This window comes from Electrophorus electricus, chromosome 21 (genome assembly GCF_013358815.1).
Source record: "Electrophorus electricus isolate fEleEle1 chromosome 21, fEleEle1.pri, whole genome shotgun sequence".
NCBI classification, from domain to species: Eukaryota; Metazoa; Chordata; class Actinopteri; order Gymnotiformes; family Gymnotidae; genus Electrophorus; species Electrophorus electricus.
In genome coordinates, this window is record NC_049555.1 from 8,348,910 (window position 1) to 8,373,803 (window position 24,894).

A 24,894-nucleotide genomic window follows, 5' to 3' on the forward strand; every position below is an offset into this window, starting at 1 on the left:
GCAAACACCGTCAAATGTAAAAGTAAATTTGTAAACAGAAACAAATCCTAATCACATTACTGTTGCGTATTATATATATATATATATATATATATATATATATATATATATATATATATATATATATATATATATATATATATATAAAAATAAAATGTGTAGGTAGGAGCATGCTCTTGTAGTTGGATAGCATCGGATTAGGGAAATAGGACACTTCAGGTATCTGCAGCTGCATGATCCTCTATAGGAAGTTAAATCAGCCTGCATGTCTTTAGAAAACAGATGATCATATTTTTCCTAAAACATGGTCTAATGTCTGATCTAATCTGTTCTGTGGAGGATACAAATAGCTTTGCCATGAAACAATGAACTAATCGAAGGACACATTTAATTAATAAAAAGCTGAATTTTATTGTGTAGTGACAAGCTTTCCAATTTGTGTAATTTGTGAAATTGAATAAAAGCAACACATTTGGCATAAATTGGGAGTCGTGAGTTGGTGTGTGTGTGATCACGTGTGCATTCATATCTGTTTATGTCTACGTTGACATATCGACTTCACTCATTGTCATTAGAAGCAGAATGTACCTCTGCATAATTACATTTATTTTTCAACGTGAGGTCTGATATCCCACCCAGATGAAAATGCTGATATGGAACTGGTACGATAGGATCATGTCACGTTTCAGCTCCATGTCCCCGGTCCCCTCCTGACAAACAGAAAAAATGCATTCAGCTAACACAGATTTGCCCTCTACAAATGTATATTAACTACATTAAAAGGATAAATGAGTCACAACAGCATGTTGGATTTGTATACTGACTATTCCAGACCTGTTGTCTTTGCTAGTGCTGAGGGTAAGAAAAGCAGGGGGGTGGGGGGGTTGGAGAGACGGCGACACCCGAGTTGGAAAGAAACTGCTTTCTTTATTATACCCAGCCTTTTTTTTTAATGCTTCATTCTTTAGGATTTCTTTAACATTAATATATAGTACATTTGTTTTTACTTAGTTTTTTTCCCCTGTACAAATGTCATGGATGCACATTCAGTACAGACATTGGATGATGTCAGTTATTTGTTTACATTTACCGCTGCGTGATTCTTAAATTAGTTTTTTTTTTTTTTTGCTTCTTATGGAACAAGTACTATCGCTAGTTTTAACACTGAACTACAGCCTATTGTGACTCTTGCACATGTCACGCAGATGTGGCCAGCTTGTTTCATTTCGTACTCAGTTTCTTTTGGTTACAGTATATTGGCCTCTGTATGGCTATAAGGCTTGTGCATATTACTTTTTTTTTTTAATGCATTCTGTAACTCCTATATCAAGGAAAATCTGAAATAATAGCCAAGAGCTTTCTGAAAAAAAGAAACTCAGAAACTGTGTTTACATTTTTTGCAGTTTAGATTTTACACTTTTCCTTTTGTTTCCACAAAATCAAGCATGTTAATTCTTTTACTGTTGGATATATCCAGGGGTGCGCAAGATGTTGAAGTCTTAATGAGTAAGCATGATATTTATCAGTATTGGTCAGAGTAATTAAAGTAACAGTAATGAGCACTGCACCCTCCCCAAAGAAAGAGGAACACAGAGGAATGTGTTCATGGCCATGCCCTCCACACCCTGTCTGGCCTAGCAGAACGGTACAGCAGTAACCTTTGCTGAAACTGTAAGACACGCAGTCTGATGTAGCCAAATCTCTCTTTTATATCTGCTGCATGTCTCAACTTTTCCAAACATAGAAGTGAATTAACAAAGTAACAGCCCTAATTTAATATGATTATTTAAAGGTTTAAATGAATCACACGGGACTTTACATTTGTAATTGTATATCATTACACTCATAGATGATGGTTCTGTCATTGTTTAAATTTACTGTTTTGATCACTGGTAAAAAATAAAATAAAATAAAATATATATATATATATTTTTTTTCATATACCTTTATGAAACATTACAGAATTCCAAAGCTACTTCATTTTACTTAAGAAAAGCATTAGAGCTTTGCATTTGTATTTTAATGTAGCCTTTATATAGAACTAGACTACATTCAATTGTATTTTGATTACACGTCCTGAATATGGCCTAGTACTGCCAATTTTAATGAGAGTAGAGGATCACTTTCTTATGTTAACCCCCCTGCCCCCAGGAGTAAGAAAGTGAAGGTTTACAGATGCAATTATATTCCCATTCTCATCTTTTTTGTGATGTAGTCTAAATGAGCCTATGGAGAACCTGACTCATAGCAAGCTTTGGAAAAAACATCACGTATCTGTCCAAGACACGAGACATCTCACACTGTCTGGACCCTGATCAAAAGGGCCACCCTTTAAACGGTTGCACAAGACCAATACTGGTGCTGCATCACTTCTTACAACACTGAATTCTTTCATCTGAACTCAACATTATGCATGAGTTAATTCAACACATATGATTTCACTGTGTGAAATGTTTCAAGGTGCCAAGTCTAAAAAGATTTATTGTCTGCCAGGAGTCAACCAGGATTACCCAGCAGAAAACAGGGTACTGTATGCAGTAAGGAATATTACAGCTGTAATGTCTGTATATTAAATATAAAGTGAATTATTAACCAAGATAAAAATATAGACATATATGCACACTGCATAGACACTGAGAAGTCAAGAAGGACATGACAACAACCTTCAGCCTAAGCATCAATACTGCAATGTTAACTGTAATTGCAGCAGATGTGATCTCCACTATATATATAAAAAAATATATATATGTAGTCAGGAGTCAAAGCAACTTGCTGCATTAGTTTTTGACCTACCTTCCATACAAAATATTATATATGTATGATATTTAACTTTTTGTCAATTGTGATATAATTAAATGCGTCAACAAACAAAATATACTTTGTCATTGTGATTTAATAGCAAATTACACTTATAGTTTTTAGTACATGTCCTGTTTACATAGGTCTGGAATACGTCCTTCGCAAACCACAAACACCACAAATAAAAATACTATTGCAGTTTAAACATTTTCAGGTGATCTAAACACTGTGACTAAATATTTTGCATACATGTATGGGTAATGTAAGAAACGCTATATCTATTGTTTCTTTAAAATTTCATTTCACAATCACCATGTATAATCATAGTTCTCATTTTTTCTAGTATCTGCAAACCAACTGCTTATATTGTTTCCTTATTTGTCAGCGTTCCAACCTAATAGTATCAGTCTGTAAGGGACAGCATGTTTATAAGGAACATGCTGTTTACACATCTGTAGTGCAGCATATTGGCACAGATTGTTCACACACTACTGCTCATATTTTGCAGCCAATCAGAAGTTCTAGAAAATAACAAGCATCTGTAGGACAACCTGTATGAATTACTTTTAATTTACTTACTCATTTCAAGAGCAATTGTCATTATTATACTATGGCATACTCAGGTTTTATTTTTCCATTTGCCCCATTTTATGCTTTTCTTGTAACCTTTAGGGGATCAAGACCTGAAGAAATGTTACATTTATCTTTTCTCTGGTAGGATGGCCTAACAGTGAGGAAAAAACATCTCTCGAGAAAACACTCACACAAGAGTACTAAAATTGGTCAAACCTGATGTCTCTAATGAACCAATCTCTCTTCTGCTTGACACTATTCACAGCAAGGTTGTTAGAGTAACCTCAGCTTTAATTAGATGCATTGGAGGAATTAAATAATAAAAAATAATGAAATAATACAGAAATATGTCTGACAGTCTGTGTCTGGATTTATTTTCTCTCAAGTACTAATTATTTTTGCTCTATTAATGAGGTGGGCCCTGTAGTTATTTTGTGTGTGTTAGTCCATCTATAAATATTAATATAAATTAACTGTTGTATGGTTTGGCTCACTGTTTAACATATGAGTATAAAATGTCTAGGAAAACTATTGCTTAGTAAGCTACCTAACTCCATATGCAGATCTGAACAGTTATAAATGAAGGTCAAATAAAGTGGTCTATAAGCTATGGATCCACATATGTGATGAACTGTAGACTTGCACTCATGAAAATAAGTCTTTGAGAGTCCTTTCACAATACATACACAACAAGACATTGATTTACTTGAGAAAAATAGATTTAAATCACAATTCTGACATAATTCAAATAATCAAATGTCATGTACTTGATCACTGTGATAAAGCTATAACCTATATGCTATAAAATGCAGAGATGCAGATTTTTCATTCATTTGAAAGTACTGGCTATGATTCTCCAAAAAGCCATCTCCACAAAACAGCTCGTATTTAAAAGAAACCTATATAGCACTGAGAAAAACACTCAAAGTGCTGTCATTCCTACCATTTTAAATCTATCCTGCCATATTACTATTTGGCAAATTACATTAATATTTTCTTGTTTATTATGAGCATGCACTGCAAAAATTATTTAGGGTTTTCATTTTAATAAAACTAAGTACCCATACCCATAGAATGCATCACTTGCAGCTCACATTAATGCTTCAGTTAACCTATCACTGTATTTTAAATTATATCACTAGGGTTATTATTTCTGAACAATGGATATAGTATGAGTCCCCGGACATCACAAAAACTGAGGGAAAAAATCTACCATATAGATGCAACGTAAAGAAGATAAAAAAAAAGTAAATGTGAAAAATGAAACAAACAGAAACAACTATACTACCATACTGTAGACATACTCTGGAAAACATGTATAACTCTGGATAACATGGATATGGATAACAACAGCGACAACAAAGCACTTCTGTAAGTCGTAATGCTGTAAATGTATAATGTAATGCTCAAAATAAAAATAAATTAGAAAACACTTTTTATGTACATCTTTTTCTTGTCAAACACTCCTTTGTCAGTGTATTTACTGTATTGTATTTAGTATAACAGGCATTAGTTTGCCAAATCTGAAAATTATAAGAAAAACAAAAGGTATTGGCCGTTGTCTAATATATATTGTCTAGGTTTTACCCTGTTACTCATTCTAGCTCTTTTTTTTAGGATGTGGTGTCTAAATGGAGTCTGTAAATGCAGTTAATGGACTGTCTTTGGCTTTACCTGAGTGTTTTTCTCTTTGTCTGACCTATGCAAAATGTTGTAAACAAGTCTGGACACAGTCTCAGACTGCTTTCAAAATAGCTTTTTGGCTTGTTAATTATGAACCCAGAGCTCTATCCTAATAGGCACAATATCAAAAGAACACTCATTTGAACACTCAACTCTAAGTTTGTCTTGTCTGTGCATTTTGTAACTAAAAAGTGCTCTTGTCTAGTCTGAGTGTCAGTCAACTCATTGTCTGCTAATGTGTGTATTTCTAACTAATTTATGATAAAGTTTTTTTCTGCTAAGCTGCAAGAAACAAAACACAAAACCATTTAATTTGGGCAAGTATAATTTTATCTGTAGGACAACTGCTGTGGTTACTAGTGTTTTTAACATGTTTGGAAACAGACTATTCTATTAAAAAATATCAACTATAAAATTGTACAAGTAAATGTACAAGTAAAGTACAACTTTTGTACTGAAACTATGTAAGGCTTCCAATGCAATTTGCTTCTCAATAAAAAAAATAGGTGATAAAAGTACCACAGTGTAATTCAATCTGCATTTTGTTTATTATAAGGCTATATTTAACCTGTAATGAACTGCAGTTGGTTATAAATAAAGGATTAATAAAACACCGTGGCTAGTTTATTAATTAAGAAATCGGGACAAATATACAGATATGCACTGTAGATCAGACAAAATCAGTGCATGTAAAACTAAATAACAAACAAACGTTTTAAAGAGGATGTTTTTAGTTCCCTCTTAAATATACCAATAGTCTGTAATGCGCTCAGATGACCTGAACCAAAGTCTCCAGCCAGCTGAGCTGCCCTGCCATGGGTTTTGGAGCCATTGATTTTAGAAAAGCTATAAAGAATCCATTACTATAGGGTCTTTTACAGATATAGCCTACCTAAATGGTATTTGCAACATGTAAAACCACATATGGACTTGTAAAGGAATTATAAACTCAAATCTTAAAACAAGATGATGAGAGAATTTAAGAGAGTTAAGAGTTTACAACAGATGTAACATCCTCATCCAAACTGATTAAAACTCATGATCTTTATTTCCTACAATTTACATATATGTAGTTTTTTTTTCCAAAGGTATAAGTACATAAACATCTTATTTAGAAAGCATGAATGCACGTACGACCATGTTAGTGAAAAGGCAGAGAGGAACTGACAGTTTGGCAATGCTTTTCCATGTCAGAAAAAGAGCATTTAGATGACATGTGAGTGAAATTAACACAAGATTTAAGATGGGAAGTCAGAACTTATAGTTTTGTAGCACTTCTATCTGGGTTAATTATTAACTATTTGCCACGGAAATATTACCTCTTCCAGCATGCAAAATAAGCTTGTTTTTAAGTTTGCAAAACAAAATGGTAACATAAGAATGCTGAACAATACCAACCCCTCAACCCTATATTATTCAACAGTTCCAGAGACATGAGCCTTGTCATTCTGCACTAATACTGAAATGAATTTAACTGAATGTAATGTAATTTGAAAATGTTAAAAATGTAAAACATTACCACACAGAAGAAGCTATACTTTAGGTTTTCTTAGCATAATGAGCAGGTGCCGGAATGTCTTTGTGTAGGCTGTGTGTGTGAGTGTGTGTGTCTGTGTTTACATCTTGTTCCTATGTCTGAGAGAACCAAACTGAATAAAATAAAATTGCGATGTCCATTATGCTGCTCATTAAAACTTTAAATGCATTTACTTTTATGTATGTATAATTCTCAATTTTATTCGAAAAGCTACAACCATTTGAGATTTATTTTCTCTTGTCCATATTAAAATTAACTTTAAGGGAAGTCGAATTAGAGCAATTTTGTCACATGCCCGAGTTAAAAACATAAGGATACCCGCGCGAACACTGCATTACAAACCGTACAATTTATAGAATCTATTCGTGACGTTTGTTTTTTCATTTTGTAATGTATTAAACTGACCTTAAAAGTGACCATTTCGTTTGTATCAGATCAAATACGTGGACCAGGTTTCAACATGCAAAACCAACGACAGGATTCCTTGGAGAGGCAAATATATTATTTACCTTGTTTTTAGGCTACAGCAGCACTTGTAATGCAAATCAAAAGCTGTAAAATGACTCAAAAATAACCGGTTTACGTTCAAACTCGTTTTATATAAAACTCCTAACACAAATAATATAACCTAGCTAGCCAGCATATTATGAAACACTGAACTTTACACGCTAACTACTGGTCTAACAAATTAGTAGGCCTTTCCATGTTTTTCATTGAAAACTTATTTATCCTGCATTTTCAGATAGCTGATACCAAATTATTTATTAAATGTTATTTCAAAATAGCAACGTAATAATTTGTAACATACCCTTATATTTAATAACTTTCTTCGTATACTTGAGACTACCCCACGAGCTGTAGAAAGACGCCTCTGAAACTCAAATCTGATGAACAGAACCATCATCCAATCAGAAATCGAGGTCACAATACTTACACCGGAACAGGTACCCAACACGGAAGTTGAGTTTTGATCCAGCGCTGGGTTGACCGTGCTTGTTAGCTACTTCTCTTCTGTTTTCATTATTGTGTAAGGCAGGTATCGACGGATATTTTTTTTTCCAGATACAGTCGTATGCACGTGTGAACCTCAGGGACGTGAAGGTTGTAATTATGGACTCAGCACAGAATATGCAACGGTTGAAAGCGCCCCTGTTTTGGATAGGTGCTGTCACTGTGGCCTGGGTGTCGTTGTGTACCTTGTACCGACTGATTAACGGGCTCCGCGTGTGGATTTTGGGAAACGGAAATCTAATTAGCCCCTCCAAACTCGGGAAATGGGCAGGTTGGTAAATGATAGAACTAATAACGGTCTGGACCGGCATTTCATCTTCTAACCAAGTGGCTGGCTTGCCTCTATAATTGCTGGCTACTAACTAATTAATCTGCTGTCAAATTAGGTACAATGATTTTATTCAACTTTTTCGTGCTTTTGTGCGTTTAGACCTAATGAGACCCTGATTTCTTATGATGAAAATGTTATCAACGGTAAGCAGAAATGAAACTTAACAGTTTTGAACCAACTGTCCCTATAATAGAACTTACCATTTAACTAACTTGTCTTTACATGGTTGGACCTCATTAGAAAGGATTGCCCCAATGACATGTAGGATCACCTCATATTCTCTTCCTCCAGTTGCAGTTGAGCAATAGTCGTATGTGGAAGTGCAAAAGTCCGCCCATGAAATTCATAGATAACTAGGTTAGGCTTTGACATTCAGGGAAATAATTTGTTTTTTCATTTTCCACATCTGCTTTCACTGTGCTGTCTAACCCTATAATAGACCATGTGTCTTTTCTTCAGAGACATTTTTCTTATGTCACAAATCATCCTGCATATTCATAATAATGTATTACACTTAGTTCTTCTAATTGTAAAATGTGGGGAACTTTTAGCATTTCCATGATGTCTAATGTTGAGATGTTAGTCATGTTTGTAAGTGTGATTTATTGGTCTATGTTGATGTAAGGAAATATAGGTGATAAAAACAAATATTAAAATAATCTCTCTTAGGTGATTTCTGTGTTTACAGGCATGAAAGCCAGATCCAAACTTAAGACTACATGGTATCGGTCTGCTTTCTTCCTTGCTTAAAACCTATTAACAGCCATCACCCTGTCTGTGATTACACGGCCCACTTTGTGAGAACAACAACATAAACAACAAGCTAGTCAAATACTGACAGCTTTACTGTGTCAGACGCACGCTGCCCACAAACAGTACTGACTGCTTGTGTTTGTGTAGGATGTAGGCTAAGCCAGAAAAGGTCGGCTGCAAATTCTATTTAGACAGAATTTTGCAAAAATGTAGTTAAACTCTGTATATTCAGTGGAGAACATTTTTGAATGATTAAACTTTCTGTCTTGAAGGCTAATAGAATATTCTAATATATTCCAATGACAGAATATGCTTGATTTGAAGACGTATGTAATTGTGTTGTTTACAAATGATTGCAGTTGGCTGTTTATTTCCTGCTGACTTGACAGCATAATTTTGTTTATATTCGCCCGACTTTGTTTCTAGAGTTGTGTCTTCCTGTACTATCCTATCACATGGCCTAGATAGTGCCCATTGACTGTACATTTGTCACCCCAGCAACACATGAAAAGCAATGAGTATGCAGGGGGCTCACATATACTCAAAAAAAACCCAAACAGGCCCAGGCTATTTTTTTTGCAGCTTTCTGACAGTTTCCCATAAGGTGTAAATGTTAGTTTCTGACTGCACTTATGCTTTTCTGAATGAAGGCATTTGTTCTCAGCTAAAGTAATGAATTGCTGTAATTGGCTGGTTAAGAACTGTGATGTGATTGGATGTGTGCAATGTCGTGCATGTTCACATCTCTCCGGATGTGCACACTGACACGTGCCACAGCTCTATGCTTTGCATATCCCCTCCCATTCAGCTGATCCACTTTATTGTCCATTTTCTTCTCACTCATGAAACAATGTGTGCTCATCCCCCGCTATCCCTGCTTGCATGCAGACACACAGTGTGTGTCTCACTTGCTTGTTCTTTCCTCTCGCTCTCCTCTTTCTTGTTTTCTGTAGATTTGTGGCATTTGCTTCTGAGCATCGTGCATCAAATTATTAGTATAGATATCATTGTGCTGGACCACATTAACACAGTGGCTTAATAAATGTACTTAAAGTGATAGTTTATACAGCTTCAGGTATTTTAATAAACTGACACATTTCTAAGTAACCCCATCATGTGCATGTATATTTTGCAAAACGTTTAGAAAGTAGGCTGGACATCATTGCATCATGTTCTAAAATGCCCTTTCAGAGATGCATATCCTTTTTCTGTTACATTTTAAGAAAACTGATTTCATAAGTCCTGTAAAAAGCCTGCATTTTCATCTACTTTGCATTTATTTTCTGTCTATTTAGCAATTTTCCATCCATCGAAAATTCTTATGAATGCGTCATTAATAGATATTTATGAATTGATGTTACTGTACTGAACACTTGAGAGGAAGACATTCATATGGTTCTCCCCCTTTCTGAAAATATCTTGCCTCAGGGAAAGCTGAATGCATCCCGCGCTATTTTTAGAGTGGCCGATTCCTTTTGAACCGTGCTGCTGATGTAAAGCGACTAAAGCTATTGAGAGAGGAGCGTGGCATCCCGTACTAAAGAAGCATGTTTCTTGAGTGGGGGCACTGGGGACCCTTTGAAGCCTCTGCGGACAGAGAGAGGTCTTCGATTACATAATGCTGTATAGACGGGAACGTCCTAGGGCAGTGAGGGATGGCAGTTTTTTATTCCTAAGTTTTCCTTAGTTTGTGAGGGCAGGCTCGTAGTATTAGAGGAGAAAACGGATCCCGCGTGGACGACACGTAAAGTGTGTTTGTCTTTATCCTAGCGATAAAACTTTGTCACAACCTTTTGTCCCTATGAACTGGACTTGGCTAGTGCGCGCATCAGCGGGTAGCGCTGCAGCGCGTGTTCCGTTAGCAAGGGGTGGGGGCTGCAGGTTGCAGAAATGGACTCGCTCGTTTTCTTTCTCGTCGAATGGCATGGTCTGGGCACGGATGCCGGAAAACACGACGGTGCTTCCTTGTCTGTCGCAGCCTCCTCCCTGTTGACGGTCCACTCTAGATCCGCAAGCGGCGTGCGCTCGCGGTAAATCCATATGTCGATGCGGCGCGCCGCCCTGAAGGCGGCCAATGGAGGCGGCGACACTGCGGCTGCGCGCCGGCACGTTTGGCTTGGCTGCCGTGGCCGCGGAGGGGGAAAGTGCAGCGTGTGACGCCACGGGAGGCTGACGCTCGTTGGTATTCAAGTGCCGCGACTGTTCCAGACGAGGCTGCAGTGCCTGTCCTGTATTTTTAATCTCTCGTTCTTTTTTTAGCCTCCGTGAATATTTTATTTTATTTATTTTATTTTTTATTTTTTTTTGCGGCAGCAGGAGCAGTACCGAGCGCGGAGAGGGGCGTCCTCACGCTCGTAAAATCGCGCTTCGGCTGACCACATTTCTGCATTTAACTCCGTAGTTTTTTGGCCGCTGAAAATAAGATGGGGCTTCCAGATTTCACTGTAATAATGTTACATTATTTTACGGCACTGGCAGCTGGTGTCCAAGGTTCTTCTATCACTTTTAGTGTCTTTGGGTTTTTCGCTTTGCAGCAGCCTGAGTGTCTGCATATTGCTGTCGTAATGATTGTGCTGCAGGGTGTTTACAGGTGCCGTAGAATGATAGTAAAGGATTCTTCTTTAACATACATAGCACCAACATTATTTAGCCATCACACACATTTTATTATATGTGAACAAAAAAAAAAGTTTAAAATGTTTTTCTTAAATTTTAATAGAAATTGGCCACATAAAAACCATACTTTTTGTCAGACAGACTACGTAATAGGTGTAGTCCTCAAATCAGGTAGCAGTGTGGAATGCCTTTCTAAGTTTAGCCCATTCTAAAAGAAGATGATGCCAAACATGATTCAGAACCAGACCCAATGCACCCCGCACCCCTCCACCGAACCCCCCCTCTTTTTTTTTTTAAGAAACACCACCTCCGCAGATCCACACTAGGGTGAATAATGACTCTCCCCAGAGTCTCTCAATGGAAAAGCAGAGGTTTTAGAGCAGACCTGTATCTCCAGTGAGCAGAATTAATAAAGCACACACCAAATAAGTTAAACCAGCTCTTGAAAATCACTCTGTCAATGAACAGGGGAAGCACTTATTGAGATGAACATTCAGCATTGGTCAGGACCATTTATGTCACAGTGTGGAAACAATTTGGCTGTAAGCATTTTCAAATTTTATGTACTCACTCGCCAGCTCTGAATCTTATATGCCAGTCGAGTATTGTTTTGAGTATTTAATTCTATTCTCATATAGAGTAATGTATTGTAAATATGCTTAAAAATAAATGGAAAAAATGACTTTCATGCCTCTAACTGTGTGTCGCCCCCCACCCTTCCATCTTGACTGTACTCTCTGTTCATGCGTGCTTTTCAACTCCTCCCTGCTATTTTTAGCTGCCCTCAGGATCGGTACTCACTTGCCCCACCCTCGTGCTGTCTTATTGTTCGTCATCCTTTCCTCCCTCCTTTCCTCTCCCTTTCTCCCCCCTCCAGCTTCTCTTTCCTGCTTTTCCTCTTTCTCTTTTCTCCTGTTTCTCTTTTCTGTCATTCATTCTCTCTTTCTCTTTTTCTCCCCCTCTCTGTTTTTTCTCTGTCTGCCCCCCCCCAATATGTCTTTGGTCTGCCTCCCTCCTTTTCTCTCTCTTTCTGTCTCTCTGTCTCTCTCCTCCCGCTCCTACAACAGATGCAAACTGCTCATATAAATCTTTAAACTTTAATCAGTTCTGCCTCCTCTGACACCAGTTGTGGCAAGGTCAGGGAGGTTGGGGGAGAGGGAATGACCAGTTGTGCCCCTCGCCGATCATGAACCAGGAGAGAGCGTGTGTGTGTGTGTTTGGGTGGGGGCCTGTAAATGTGACTGTTCAGGCTGTCCCCCTTCCATGTCTCCCCCCCAGACTGTTTTTACAAAGAGGTAAGCTTTGGAGTGGGGGTGCATATATCTCTGCATGCGCATCCTTACGTGTCTATTCTGTGTGCGCATGGCCACTACAGGCAGTAATTTATCAGGCTGAGTTGTCAGCTCCATCACATGCATGTCTGAGAGAGGCGGCTGAAAGAGCTAGAGGAGATGAGGCACCCGGCCATCCGCCATGGCAGCTCAGGCGTGTTCGCGTGCTACCATAAGTTGTGAGGATGCTGCCTCCCCTAACTGACCTTTCTCTCCATCTCTTTGTCTCCGCAGTTGTAACTGGGGCTACCGATGGAATCGGGAAAGCCTACGCAGAGGAGGTAAGATTCCAGGAGGGAGGGGGTTGTGTGTGTGTGTGTGTGTGTGTGTGTGTGTGTGTGTGTATGTTTTGTTTTTTTTTTTTTTCCCCTCCTCTCCTTTTCTTTTTTTCCCTTACTTTCCTCCCTTCCCTTCACGGAAGTCACGATGACTCATCTGAGGAGAGTTCTTAGTACGAGATCAGGCGAGGACTCCGCTCTTGAAGGTATGCCTCGCTCGGCAGACCCACCGGCAAGCCCTCAGCATCGCCGCTCGTCCATAGACCTCGCCTCGCGTTTTGACCACTGCCAGGCCAAAAGTAGTTCCTAGAAAACTCTTCGTGAAGCACTTTATAGCCCACTTCAACGCATTTCTATTAGTGATTCACTCTGTTTTGGAATAATTTTAAATAATGGCTTGATTTCTTAAAAGCAACATAAAAATGTTTTATGGTCTACCACAAATGGGGATTATGATGTGCACTCTAAACTTTAGTGTAGATTTTTCTTCCATACTATGGCCAAAAGTATGTGGATACCTGACCATCACATCTGTATGAACTTGTTGAATATTCCATTCCAAAACAATGGCCATTAATATATAGTTGGACCGTTCTTTGCAGCTGCAACAGCCTGCACTCTTCTGGAAAGGATTTCCACAAGATTTTGGAATGCGTCTGTTTAGAATTTGTGCATGTTCGGTCAAAACAGCATTTGTGAAGTCAGGCACTGATGTTGAATGATGTGAAGTCCAGGCTCTCAATCAACATGCCAATTCATCCCAAAGGTGGGACTGAGATACAGGGCTCTGTGTAGGCCACCAAAGTTCATCCACACCAAACTCATCCAACCATGTTTTTTCAGGCCTTTCTTTGTGTACATGCTCTAACAGGAAAGGTCTTCCCCAAACTGTTGCTTCAAAGTTGCAAGCATAGTTGCCTAATATGCCTTTGTATGCTGTAGCATTAACATCACTCTTCACTAGAACAAAGAGGCCCAGTCCAATCCCTGAAGAACAGTCCCAGACCAATATCGCTTCTCCACCACCTTTACTGTTGGCAACTATGTATTCTAGGCTGTGTTTTCCTGGCATCTTCTCCAGAGAAGTTGATTCCTCTGCTCCAGACTCCAGTGGCACTCTGCTTAAGTCCACTCCAGCCGATGCTGGGCATCGCACCTAGTGAGCTTTCATAATATTATCACTTGCAATTGGCAGGTCTAGCAGGGCAGAAATATAATGACAGGGCCATGTTTTGGTTAGTTTGTATTTTACTGCCAGTGTTAGTTTTGCAGTCTCCATAGACGGTGTGCTTGATTTTGTAGCCTTTTATCAATTAAACTGAACCTCAGTTCAGTAATTAGGAGGGGTGTCCACATACTTTTGGCCGTGTGTGTGTGTGTGTGTGTGTGTGTGTATATACACTTTGCTTGCACAGCTGCAAAGCATCCTGTTTCTCAAGAAACCTTGTGTACTACATTGCAAGTGTGTGTGTCTGTGTGTTTTTCCATGTCTCAGCTTGCTCGGCGAGGCTTTGACATTGTCCTCATCAGTCGTACTCAGGAGAAGCTTGCCGAGGTTTCTGGTGCCATAGGTATGTGTTCAGGTCCCACCCAGTCTGTGGACCCGGGACTCTACATTAACGATGTCATCCACCTCATCCTTTAAGGCTCGTGCATTCTTTGCTACCTGTGCAAGGAGATGTAGAACAAGTAGTACTCGCAGAACTTCCACTCTCCACCAACATGCAAACTGCTATAATAAAAGACGGAAAACGTTTTCATAGAGAAAAAGCTCCTTTAAAATGTAATGTATGGTCCCTAATGCATTTTATATTCTAATAATACACTTGTGAAATTTGGATCTATGAAGTGCTATCACAAACACCCTATTGAAGCTAAACACAGATTTGTGCTGGTAGACACAATGGAGAAATCTTTGGATGCTGAGGGGACGGCTGACCTTGTGGATCCCCACCCCAGACGGACTTTTGATTTGTAGGGGACAGTATAATCTGGTGCACCCGTGTGTGTGTGTGTGTGTGTGTGTGTGTGTGTGTGTGTGTGTGTGTGTGTGTGTGTGTGTGAGAGTAACTCTTAATGTCTTCTGCTTTATACCTGTGGGCATGCACATGTGGGGGGGCACGAAGCAGGGGGTACTGCTTCTGTCTGTGAGGTAGTGAGTGTCTCTCTCTGTTGAATGAGTGTGGATGTTAATGAAGTGTGCTATTTTTAGCGATGCTCTGAAAGGCAGACTTTCTGCCAGAGGAGTTACCTGGCTGCTGTGTCGCTGTAGCCACACCTCCACCCGTGAAGGTCCGTCTCAGCGACACAGCAGTGCAGCCAGAGGGGGAAACGGACAGTTTCAGTCTTTACCCTCCAGTCAGTAGGAAAAGCATTCGTGGACTTTTTAAGCATAAATCACTGCCTTGTACAATATATTCTCTCGTATGTGTGTTTTATGCGTCAATGTGGTGGTGTATTGGTGGTGGTGGAATGAAAGGCAAAATTGACATCTAATTGGATGTGGTGTTTAAGTGTGGTTCCAGAGCCTGAAAGAGGACTGGTTTAACCCAACTTTAAGTGTGGGCTGTGAAGACACCACACCCCACACTTAAATCCAGAGATGTGGTGGGATGTCACACAGTCAAACTGCCCTGTCTTCAGTGGCCTAGAACCTTTGCAAATTTTACCTTCACAGAATTTGTCACTTGCCATTGGCCCTTGGTAATTTCTTTCTGTTATAGATTTACTTCTTTCACAACATACATTATTTCAGCATTCTCTTTTTTTATTTAACTGATTGATTCTGCAAACCTGGAACATCTGGCTGTCTGAAGGCACATGGATAGATTTGGCACATATCTGAGTATTGCTGCATGCAAGCTCTCCTGCTCCCATACATCTCTCTTGGTTAATCAGGAGCACGTTCACCTGGGGCAGCGCCTGTGAATGAGCTTGTGTCTGATGTCTGTGAATGGATTCTCATTCCCTTTACTCTCCTCATTCCCTTCACCCTCTCTCTCTCTCTCTCTCTGATGTGTTTTATTGGCATGACAGGATAAAATACCTGTTAAAGCAAAGCAATACAGTAAATGCATTAATAATATACATTTAAATATACAAATGTATTAATAATATACATAATGTAGAAATGTATGAGTATTGTGCAAATGAATTTTTTTTTCTCTCTCCGTCTTTTTCTCATTCTTGCCATCTTTTTTCTCTCTCTTCCTGTCTTCCTCTCTCTCCACCCCTTTGTAAATGTGTGCTCACTAATGGAGAAGCACACTGAGGCATCACAGACTCTGTCCCTCTGCACAGACCTGCTCATAAACCAAAAATAGGGACACCATCAGTTTAAATCTGCATGTTAAGACTAAATTATAGCTGAACAGTTCAGTTGAGGACAAGCACCCAGCATCCTTTTTTAAAATGTTTATTTAAAAAAACCCCCAAAAAACCCACCTTTTGTCTCTTGTTGAGTTTGTCTTCTTTTTCCCTCTGTCGAAGAGAGAGGGAGACTGGAAGCTGGTGGGAACTGGCAACCCCATGTAGCATGACACCCCACTTCTCGCTTCACGTTCTGTGTCCCCTCCTGTTCATTCAACTGCATTTGTGTTTCATTGTCTTCGTCAAACCTGCTTCAAAGAATTATTTTTACGACAATTTTCCTGCTACTCCTTTCATTATTTTGTCAGGATGGAAAATATATTTGATGCCCTGAAAACCTCCTGTAAGCGGCGAGGGGGATGATGGTGGCCCAGTGGCCCATTGGTCCATGCGGAAGGACTATGAAGCCTCCCTGTTTGTTTGATCTTTCTTTGGATGTCACAAATGTATTCAAGTGATTCTCAGATCTCTTGTTGCCCTGTTGCATTTTTAGAAAGGACCTTTTTAGGAGTATTTTACTCCTCAACACATTCACCTTTTTTAACAGGTTGTTGTATGGCATTTTTAACATACTGCATTTATTTATTTATTATTACCTTTGTCTTTCAGAGAGCAAGTACAACGTGAATACAAAAACCATCTCTGCAGACTTCGGATCCACTGATATCTACTCTAAGATTGAATCTGGACTTGTTGGCCTGGAAGTAGGAGTCTTGGGTATGTTGCATGCATGTTACAGTGTCTGCAGAATACATTTTACCCAGGCCAAACTTCAGCTGACCTGTGTTAATCATGGTTGTCTCAGTGGTTGTGATGTTCTTGCTGTGTGATGCATACTGGAATTGGATCACATGAATTTTTGGAACAAAATGTTCTGGGCGTGGACTGTACAACTGGAAACTCATTCTCTAAAGTAGCCAGTATCTTGAGTACAGTAGGACTTTCTTTAAGGAACACTGACCTACACGTTGGTGTTTGTTGCCACCTACTGGACAGAGCGTGAGCATGTTGGACATACCAGTCCGGTCGTGCATCTATCCTTTTTTGTGTTTAGTCTGGCTCTATTTCGTTTTCCTTGCAGTTAACAATGTTGGAGTGTCCTACACTTACCCTGAGTTTTTCCTCAACATACCAAATCTTGATCAAGTAAGTGGTGGCCTGATTTCACAGTGGTTTATTTACTCATTGACCAGCGTGTGTGTGTGTGTGTGTGTGTGTGTGTGTGTGCTCTAAGCAAGACACTTTCTCTCATCTAATTTTTTACTGAAGTGTTTTTGTGCTGTTGAAATCCATCTTAAACTTTTTCTCTTGTTACAGTTCATTAACAATATGATAAACATTAACATCACCTCGGTCTGCCAGGTCAGTAGCACATCACTTCAGTAATAATTGTACATACTGTACACTCACACCAGGTTGAGAACCTGGAAAAACTCACATTGCAAAGATTTGCAAATAAATCCCCACCTCATCTGTACACATTGATGTTCAGTATTGAAAAACATGTAAAATCCTTAATGCAAACAGCTGAATGACTAGTGGAATAAATTAATAATAAAATATGAATAAGGATCGTTTTAGGCTGGAGCTGCTTTTGTAAAGTGAATCACGTTCAGCCCTGATCACTAGTCTCTTCTGCCACCTTCAGGTCAAAAGTAAAATTTTCAGTATTCGACTAACCGTTCTTTTGAATCACATACAGTACAGCACAGGAGCAAGACCAGAACTTCATTTAAGGTCGATGTTCTATACTGCTATAATGTATGTGCCTCACTCTTGGTATCTCCTTTCTACGGCAGATGTCTCGGCTGGTGTTGCCCAGAATGGTTGAGAGGTGAGTTTGATTAGAGATTATTCCCTGGACAGCAGAGAAACAGCAAAGTCTTGTTTCCCAAAGGAAATAGATTCTGTATATGGATTGGATTGAATAGAATTGATCTTTTCAATTAAGATAAATGTTTGTTCTTTAGCGCAGCACTAGGGGGCGCTACGGTACTGTCTGAAAGACATTGCAGAGAGGCGAAACTCCTGTTTCGCCTCCTGCTGGCCACGTTGGTCACTAATAACATAAACAAATTAATCGGTCCAAGTCTACCAACTATTTCAGACACCACCATCCACGCTTATTTTTTTAAAATACGTATCTGTATTCCTACAGATCTGTGTCGAAAAATACAGGAAAAAACTAAGACAGCAACGATGATCCTTTCCTCCATCTTGTCAACACTGATTTCAGTTTCAATTATTCAGTTCAATTCAATTCAATTATGAGACCGAGCGCGTTGCGAACCAAGCGAAGACAGTGTTGAAAAGCTGAGCGTTACTCAACTTCATGAAAATGAAGCGAGCTTACTACGGACTACAATCAGCACCTCGTGGTGCATTTTGTCAGGTCATGCTGAAATCACTGTTGTGAGAAGGAGGAGAGGACTGTCATTGCTGTGTTGGGATTTACTGTACTTTTCAAGACGCCTCAGTAGGAGTACAAATACGTTTTAAAAATTAAATAAAGAATGGTTGCTTGCATTTTAGTGACCCGCTCCCAAAGCGGTCAGCAGCAGGCAAAATCGCTGCAGGGTTACTGCAAATTGCTACATGCTATATTTCGGCTTAAAACATTTAGTACTGTAATGTGAACAGAAAAATGTAATGGAACGAAATCAACAGGTAATAATTGTTAATTTATTTATAAAATGAGTTAATACAATTGGCTGAATAAAGAGGGTACATACAACTAATCTCTCAGTACAATAGCTCAGTACAATAGCTCTCAGTACAACACTGACCTGCCCCCCCCCCCCCCCAAAAAAAAACAGTACATGGAAACTTAATTTAAAAAAAGCATACTCAGAGCCTCTGATCTGTTGTGTTTTCATTATAGGTCCAAAGGGGTGATCCTGAACATTGCCTCTGCCAGTGGCATGTACCCTGTCCCGCTTCTCACACTCTACTCCTCCTCCAAGGCAAGTGGATTCTGCCACGACTACTGGAGGGGAGGGGCTTGGACATGAGGTGTACCAAGGCTCCTGTACTGATTTAGAAAATGCAGCTGATGATTGCGAAGTTAACCCCCCCCCCATTATGGTGGAAAATACTTTTTTACTTTAGAGATAACTAATACTCTCATGACACACATTATTTGAGAGGGAATAGGATAAGTAATAATGGAATGAAAAAAAGGACAAAAAAACATCCACCACGTTCCAAGTATTTTTTACATTGGTAACAAGTGTCTGCAACTCCCAGGAATAGTGTACATGTACCACACTGCTAGATGCTTAGTGCAAGAGACTCATTAAACAGCTTCAAGTAGCATGACTACTTTTTGATTGATTTCTAAAAGCATTTACTTTTTAATTAAAAAGCTGAGCATGTAAGCATGAAAGAAGGAAAACCAAGAGTGTGGCAATTAAACAGTGCTTGTACAGTGCTTTACAGAGGTGTTTAAATCATGGGTTTGATTCTGCCTGTGTGGTTTAGCTAATGTGACCAGCTGATGTGTGCTGCAGATGTGCCCAGCTGACATGTGCTCCAGGGATATGGAAAGTTCACCCTGCTCTGCTTTTAGCTGCAGCCCCACTCCCCTATAAAACCTGATGTCTGCACAGTCCAGGGCAGCGGGTGCACTTGGCCACTCGGCTGCACTGCAGGCCTCACATAGGCAGCAATTCCAAAAAAGATGATGTGCCTGGCTTCTCAAATGATGGAGGAAGCCTCTACCCTCCCAGATCAGTTGGTGTCATATAACAGGGGAGATTTTGAACAATGGATAATGAAATTGGCAATTTTGTTTTTGCCCAGATTTTCCCAAAATATCTTTTTTTTCGTTTTTTTTTCTCTCTGTCATGGTGGGAAAATTGAATTTACCAGCACTTCTACCTGCTTAGCTTACCCATCCATGAAGGTAGAGCAGAAGCTTTGGGACTCAACAGTTTCTATGCTCTGAAACTCTTAATCCAGCACACTAGCTAATTACTGAATATTTCTTGAGTTTAACCAGGTATACATCAGCAGGGAAAACATGAAACGGTGCTAAGCAGTGAATTCACAATATCACAGCTCAAATTTCTGCTTGATCAAGACTCAGCAAGCCAGCAGGAAACTAGTGGCAAAATGATGGGTCTCCGTTAAGGGAACAAGCTCTAGTTCATAGCTTGCTATGTGGATATAGAAAAAGTAGGCTGCTTTAAAAGTTAGTGTAGCCTGCTGTGCCTAATTCCCACTGTTTAAAAGTTGCTGACGGTATGCAGCATGTGATGACTGCAGTGCTATCCCAATTGGTCTTTTTGCTGAACAAACTTGGTAGCCTAAAGGTCTTTCTCCTGTGTACATATCACATTGAACAATGGAAGTGATAATCTGCAATGTTCAAATCCAGTGGGCAAGCACTGGGATTAATTTGTAATGGCTCGGGTTGAGGGCATGAACATCGGTTAATAGAGAAAGGGATCAGAATGGATAAGGGCTTCGTGAATATGTGCGAAAGTAAGTTAATATGCAGTTTGTTTGTAATTACCTTCATCTTTGTCATTTTATCTTTGTGCCTAAAATGTTTGGATCTTAAACTATGTGACTCGTGGCCACCAATTTATTGCTAGTTTGCTTTCGCCACGTCCAGACTACCTGAATTTCCCATTCATTCTTCATGGTTGGAACTCACATTAGCTCCTGTACTTTGGGTGGAAAGCTTTGTGAAGCAGCTATAAGCCTCTGAAAAATGTTGCTTTGTTGTAGCAGTGTAATTGGGGGTGTCGACTGTCTTTGTGTTGGGATGCTGGGGTTGAAACTTGTGCAATGTTCAATGAACAACAGTGAGTTTGGATACCTCTCCACCAGGCTTTTGTGGACTACTTCTCTCGTGGGCTTGATGCTGAGTACAAAAACAAAGGCATCATTATTCAGGTAAGTGGAAAAACTTGGAGGGCAAGAAAGAAAGTGAGAATAGAAACAAACAGAAGCAGAGTGAGAAGTACCATGAAAATAGTCCTCTGAGTACTAAATACTTTACATTGTTATTTTTATTTTTTGTGTATGAGGAATATGGAAAGTCGTCATCAAGGTATATTGTAAAACATCCAATCCCCTTAGAGTGTTCTGCCCTTCTACGTGACCACCAAGCTGAGCAAAATCAAGAGGGCCTCCCTGGACATTCCAACACCTGAACGTTATGTGGCGGCCCAGCTGAGCACCGTGGGCCTGCAGAGCCAGACCAGTGGCTACCTGCCCCATGCCATCATGGTAAGAACCTGGCGAAACTTTCACATACATCACTTGGCCTCCAGATGCCAGGGAGTGTAAAGTATTTCCTTGCTGGTCAAACACTCTTATGTTGTTCAGTACTGACCAGCTGCATTTCAATCTAGAACATGCGAATCGATTCAGTTTGCTTGCATGCTTGTTAGCAAGTGCATTAAAGTGGACTGTTTTTAGCTTTTGTTTTCAGGTTCAGTATTTTTAACCCAGTCCTATTTGACCATTTCCTAAATGTGTTCAGAAGATATTAGAATTTCATAAAGTGAGGACAGATAAATGTGCATGTTACCTGCATTTGATCACACGGCTGTTTGAATGACCGGAGTGGTGGTAATATGCTGGCTAATATGCTGCACTGGAGCGTGATTTAACCAGTCTTTCCGTTCTATTTGTGCAGGGCTGGGTGACCACAGCTCTGCTGCCTGCAAGATTGTTTAAGAAATACCTCATGAGTATGGGCTTGTCTCAGCGTGCACGTTACCTGAAGAAACAGAAGCAGGGCTAAAAAGCCCTGGAGAGGAACGGGCAGGAGGCTGGCGCCCAGGAGGCGAACGATGGACCAACCCCAGAATTCTAGAAGCCCCCCCCCCCAATTTCCTTTTGCTTTCCAAGACACCCACCATGCTCTGAATAAGATCATTCATTCCGTGATGCTTTGAATCGATACTTTTATTTTCCCTACAGAGGAGGTACAAGCACTTTAGTATCATTGCTAACGAAAACTAAAATTGGCTTAATTTGTAGAGAAATGTTTCTAACTGGCTTTACTAATAGAAAAAGGCTGGCAAGTGGTACCTGGAATATTCTGCAAATCCTTTTACAATTTGTCAGCACACTTTGGTTTAAATTAAAAATGGTTCCTGCAGCCTACATATGATGTTTCTTGATTTCTGGATACAGATTAAGAGGCCAAATTGATGTTCCATTGCAGATCCTCCATTCTCCTCTTTTAATCCACAACTATACTCTATAGAGTTCTGGAGGGCCAGAGCACTCCACACGTGTTTTCCTCATAATGACGCCTGATTATTAGGTGACCAACTGTTTCAGCTGGAAGACCCCCTACTATGCAGTGCTACAGCCCTGTATAACTGAAGCCTGCTTTAGAATAAATGCTGAACAATTTTCAGGCAATTGTCCCTACTACTGTTCGACTGCTGTGTCCCTAACGGTTATATTTTGTTAGAGGAAGGTACATATGACGTCCTTAAATGACATTTGTTGTAACATTAATTTTTCTAAATAAGTTATCTATAACATTCCAAAGCACTTACTTTATTTTATGCCAACAGTACTTTGAATCCTCTTTAAATCAAGTGTTTTTCTGCATAGTATCTTATCTACTCCATCTGTGGCTAATTGCCACAGGCAGTAATTTTGATGCATTTCCCTGGACTAAGAAAAGCATAAAGATTACTGATAAAGATTACTGACCTTGGCCTTCTGTTAAGTGTGTTTCATGTGCTTATCGTCCTTGGTGATTGACCACGTGCTATATATACCTTTAACCAGAGATGACGTTAAAAAGAGCTGGAATGTTCCTTTAAAATGAGCATTTACTTTTTTTGCTTTAATGACGCTGGTTCATTTTCACCCATAGTTTGCAGGATGGCAGTTTTTGTGAACTGCATGCACTACCTTTAGTATGTTTCACAAACTGTTGGCACAAGTGTCTCTATGTAAACTCTTATGGATACATCTTTTATACAAACAACACTTGCATTGCACTAAACCAGTGTGGCTGTTTCATTTTGAATGTGAAAATTGCTTTATTGTAACTACAGCATTTCAATGATGGCCATTTTGCTGTAGCATGCACAAGAGGAAACAAATTTAGCAACATGAGCATGTTATGAATAAGGGTTCAGAACTGGCTAACATGCACATCCCCTACAAGAATACTGTCTCTTTACCATGGTGTTATTTCATAAAGCAACATTTCTAAGTGAGACAGCCTTTAATAAAAATATATATACATCACCAAACAAACATACTGTCACTGTTCACAAGCAACAATAAAGGAAACGTTTTCTCATAACTGCGGCTTGGTATGAGTACTGTATCCTATGCAGAAGAGTGCAAATGCTATTTCAGGGTGGTTTGCAGTTCACTAGTATACCTAGATTTCTGTTTGGAGCACTCAGGAGAGATTAGAGAGACGGACCCGTGTCAGAGAGCAAAGCAGGTGGGACGGCTGGGGACCAAAATCTGGCCCTAGTTGGCCACTGCAGTGTGTGATTCGGTCTTTCCTTGACTGAACTCTGCAGTTAGTTAGCAAACCCTAGCTGAGTGACCTCATTTGTTTTAGAAAGGTGGAGACACCAAACTGGCTTTCAGCTCTGAAGTCCACTGTGGTAAAGCATTAGTTCCAGCTCTGCACTGCCATGTGTTAACGCTGGTGGAATGGAACCCCGCAGGTGTCAGAGTGCTGAGGCGAAGGCTGCAGCTTTAGAAGCCTGTTGCGGATAGAGAATGGGTTCTTGGGTTCTCCATAGCCACTCTCAGCATCAAGGTGGAATACCATTGTATCGGATCTGTAGGCCTAACAGATCTTTCAAGCACTTATTAGTGATTTAACCTTGAAGAAGTGAACACATGGTGTGATGTTATGCTAGTCACATCTCTGGATCCACACACAGTAATTTGTTATACATTCTAACATGGCATCTCATTCACTTAGTCTCTTTTTTTTTTTTGTATATATATATATATATATATATATATATATATATATATATATATATATATATATATATATAAATAAAACAATTGGAGCATCAGGTGAGCAAGTTTTACATGGATCAGCTTCAGTGTGAGCTCACATTAGTATGGAAACATTGAGCAATGTGAGTGACTTTGAATGTGGCATGGTCATCAGTGCTAGACAAGCTGGGGCCAGTATATGTAGGTTTTTAAATATGTGCAACAGTGTCAAGTGGATACCAGGAATGGGGTGATCGAGGAAGAACATCCAGGGAAAGGGGATCCTGTGAACATAATCAACCCATTGACGAAAGGGGTTGGAGAAAGAGATCAAGAATTGTTCTGGCAAATAGGAGGTGCCCAGTCCAGCATATTGCAGCTGAATACCACACTGGTGCTCCACCTAATGTATCTAAATACACAACTTGGTCCTCTACAAAGTTGGGCTGTAACAGCAGTTTGAGTGCCATTGATGTCCAAGGTAAACAGAAAAGCAAGACTCTAAAAATTGGATCATTGAGTGGTGGGGAAACATCATCTGGTAAAATGAATCCAGATTTCTGTTGCACCATGCTGATGGGAGGGTCAGAACTTGGCACAACAGCATGAATGGATGAGCCCTTCCTGTCAGGGGTAAACAGTTCTGGCTGGTGGAGG

General features: G+C 39.6%; 1 protein-coding gene and 1 long non-coding RNA gene across 2 annotated transcripts; one reads left to right on the forward strand and one right to left on the reverse strand.

Moving 5' to 3' along the window:
• Positions 1 to 453: 453 nt before the first annotated feature.
• LOC118240457 lies at positions 454 to 7,434 on the reverse strand. Its single transcript, XR_004775429.1, has 3 exons — positions 7,401 to 7,434; positions 6,998 to 7,075; positions 454 to 710 (listed from the first exon to the last, which is right to left on the reverse strand). It is a non-coding gene; the product is annotated as an uncharacterized LOC118240457 (long non-coding RNA).
• Positions 7,435 to 7,550: 116 nt separating this feature from the next.
• hsd17b12b (hydroxysteroid (17-beta) dehydrogenase 12b) lies at positions 7,551 to 23,572 on the forward strand. Its single transcript, XM_027013829.2, has 11 exons — positions 7,551 to 7,874; positions 12,869 to 12,915; positions 14,408 to 14,483; positions 16,891 to 16,998; positions 17,363 to 17,427; positions 17,599 to 17,643; positions 18,081 to 18,115; positions 19,163 to 19,244; positions 21,118 to 21,183; positions 21,370 to 21,519; positions 21,932 to 23,572. Exons 1-11 carry the CDS (start codon positions 7,703 to 7,705, stop codon positions 22,037 to 22,039), a joined length of 954 nt encoding a protein of 317 aa, XP_026869630.2. The 5' UTR covers positions 7,551 to 7,702; the 3' UTR covers positions 22,040 to 23,572.
• Positions 23,573 to 24,894: the final 1,322 nt, after the last annotated feature.

Bases quoted from the DNA above. Each gene is read 5' to 3' on its own strand.
- hsd17b12b (XM_027013829.2), top strand. From the start codon at position 7,703: ATGGACTCAGCACAGAATATGCAACGGTTGAAAGCGCCCCTGTTTTGG. The intron at 7,875-12,868 runs GTTGGTAAATGA...TTGTCTCCGCAG, and splicing joins CAAACTCGGGAAATGGGCAG to TTGTAACTGGGGCTACCGAT. The intron at 21,520-21,931 runs GTAAGAACCTGG...CTATTTGTGCAG, and splicing joins ACCTGCCCCATGCCATCATG to GGCTGGGTGACCACAGCTCT.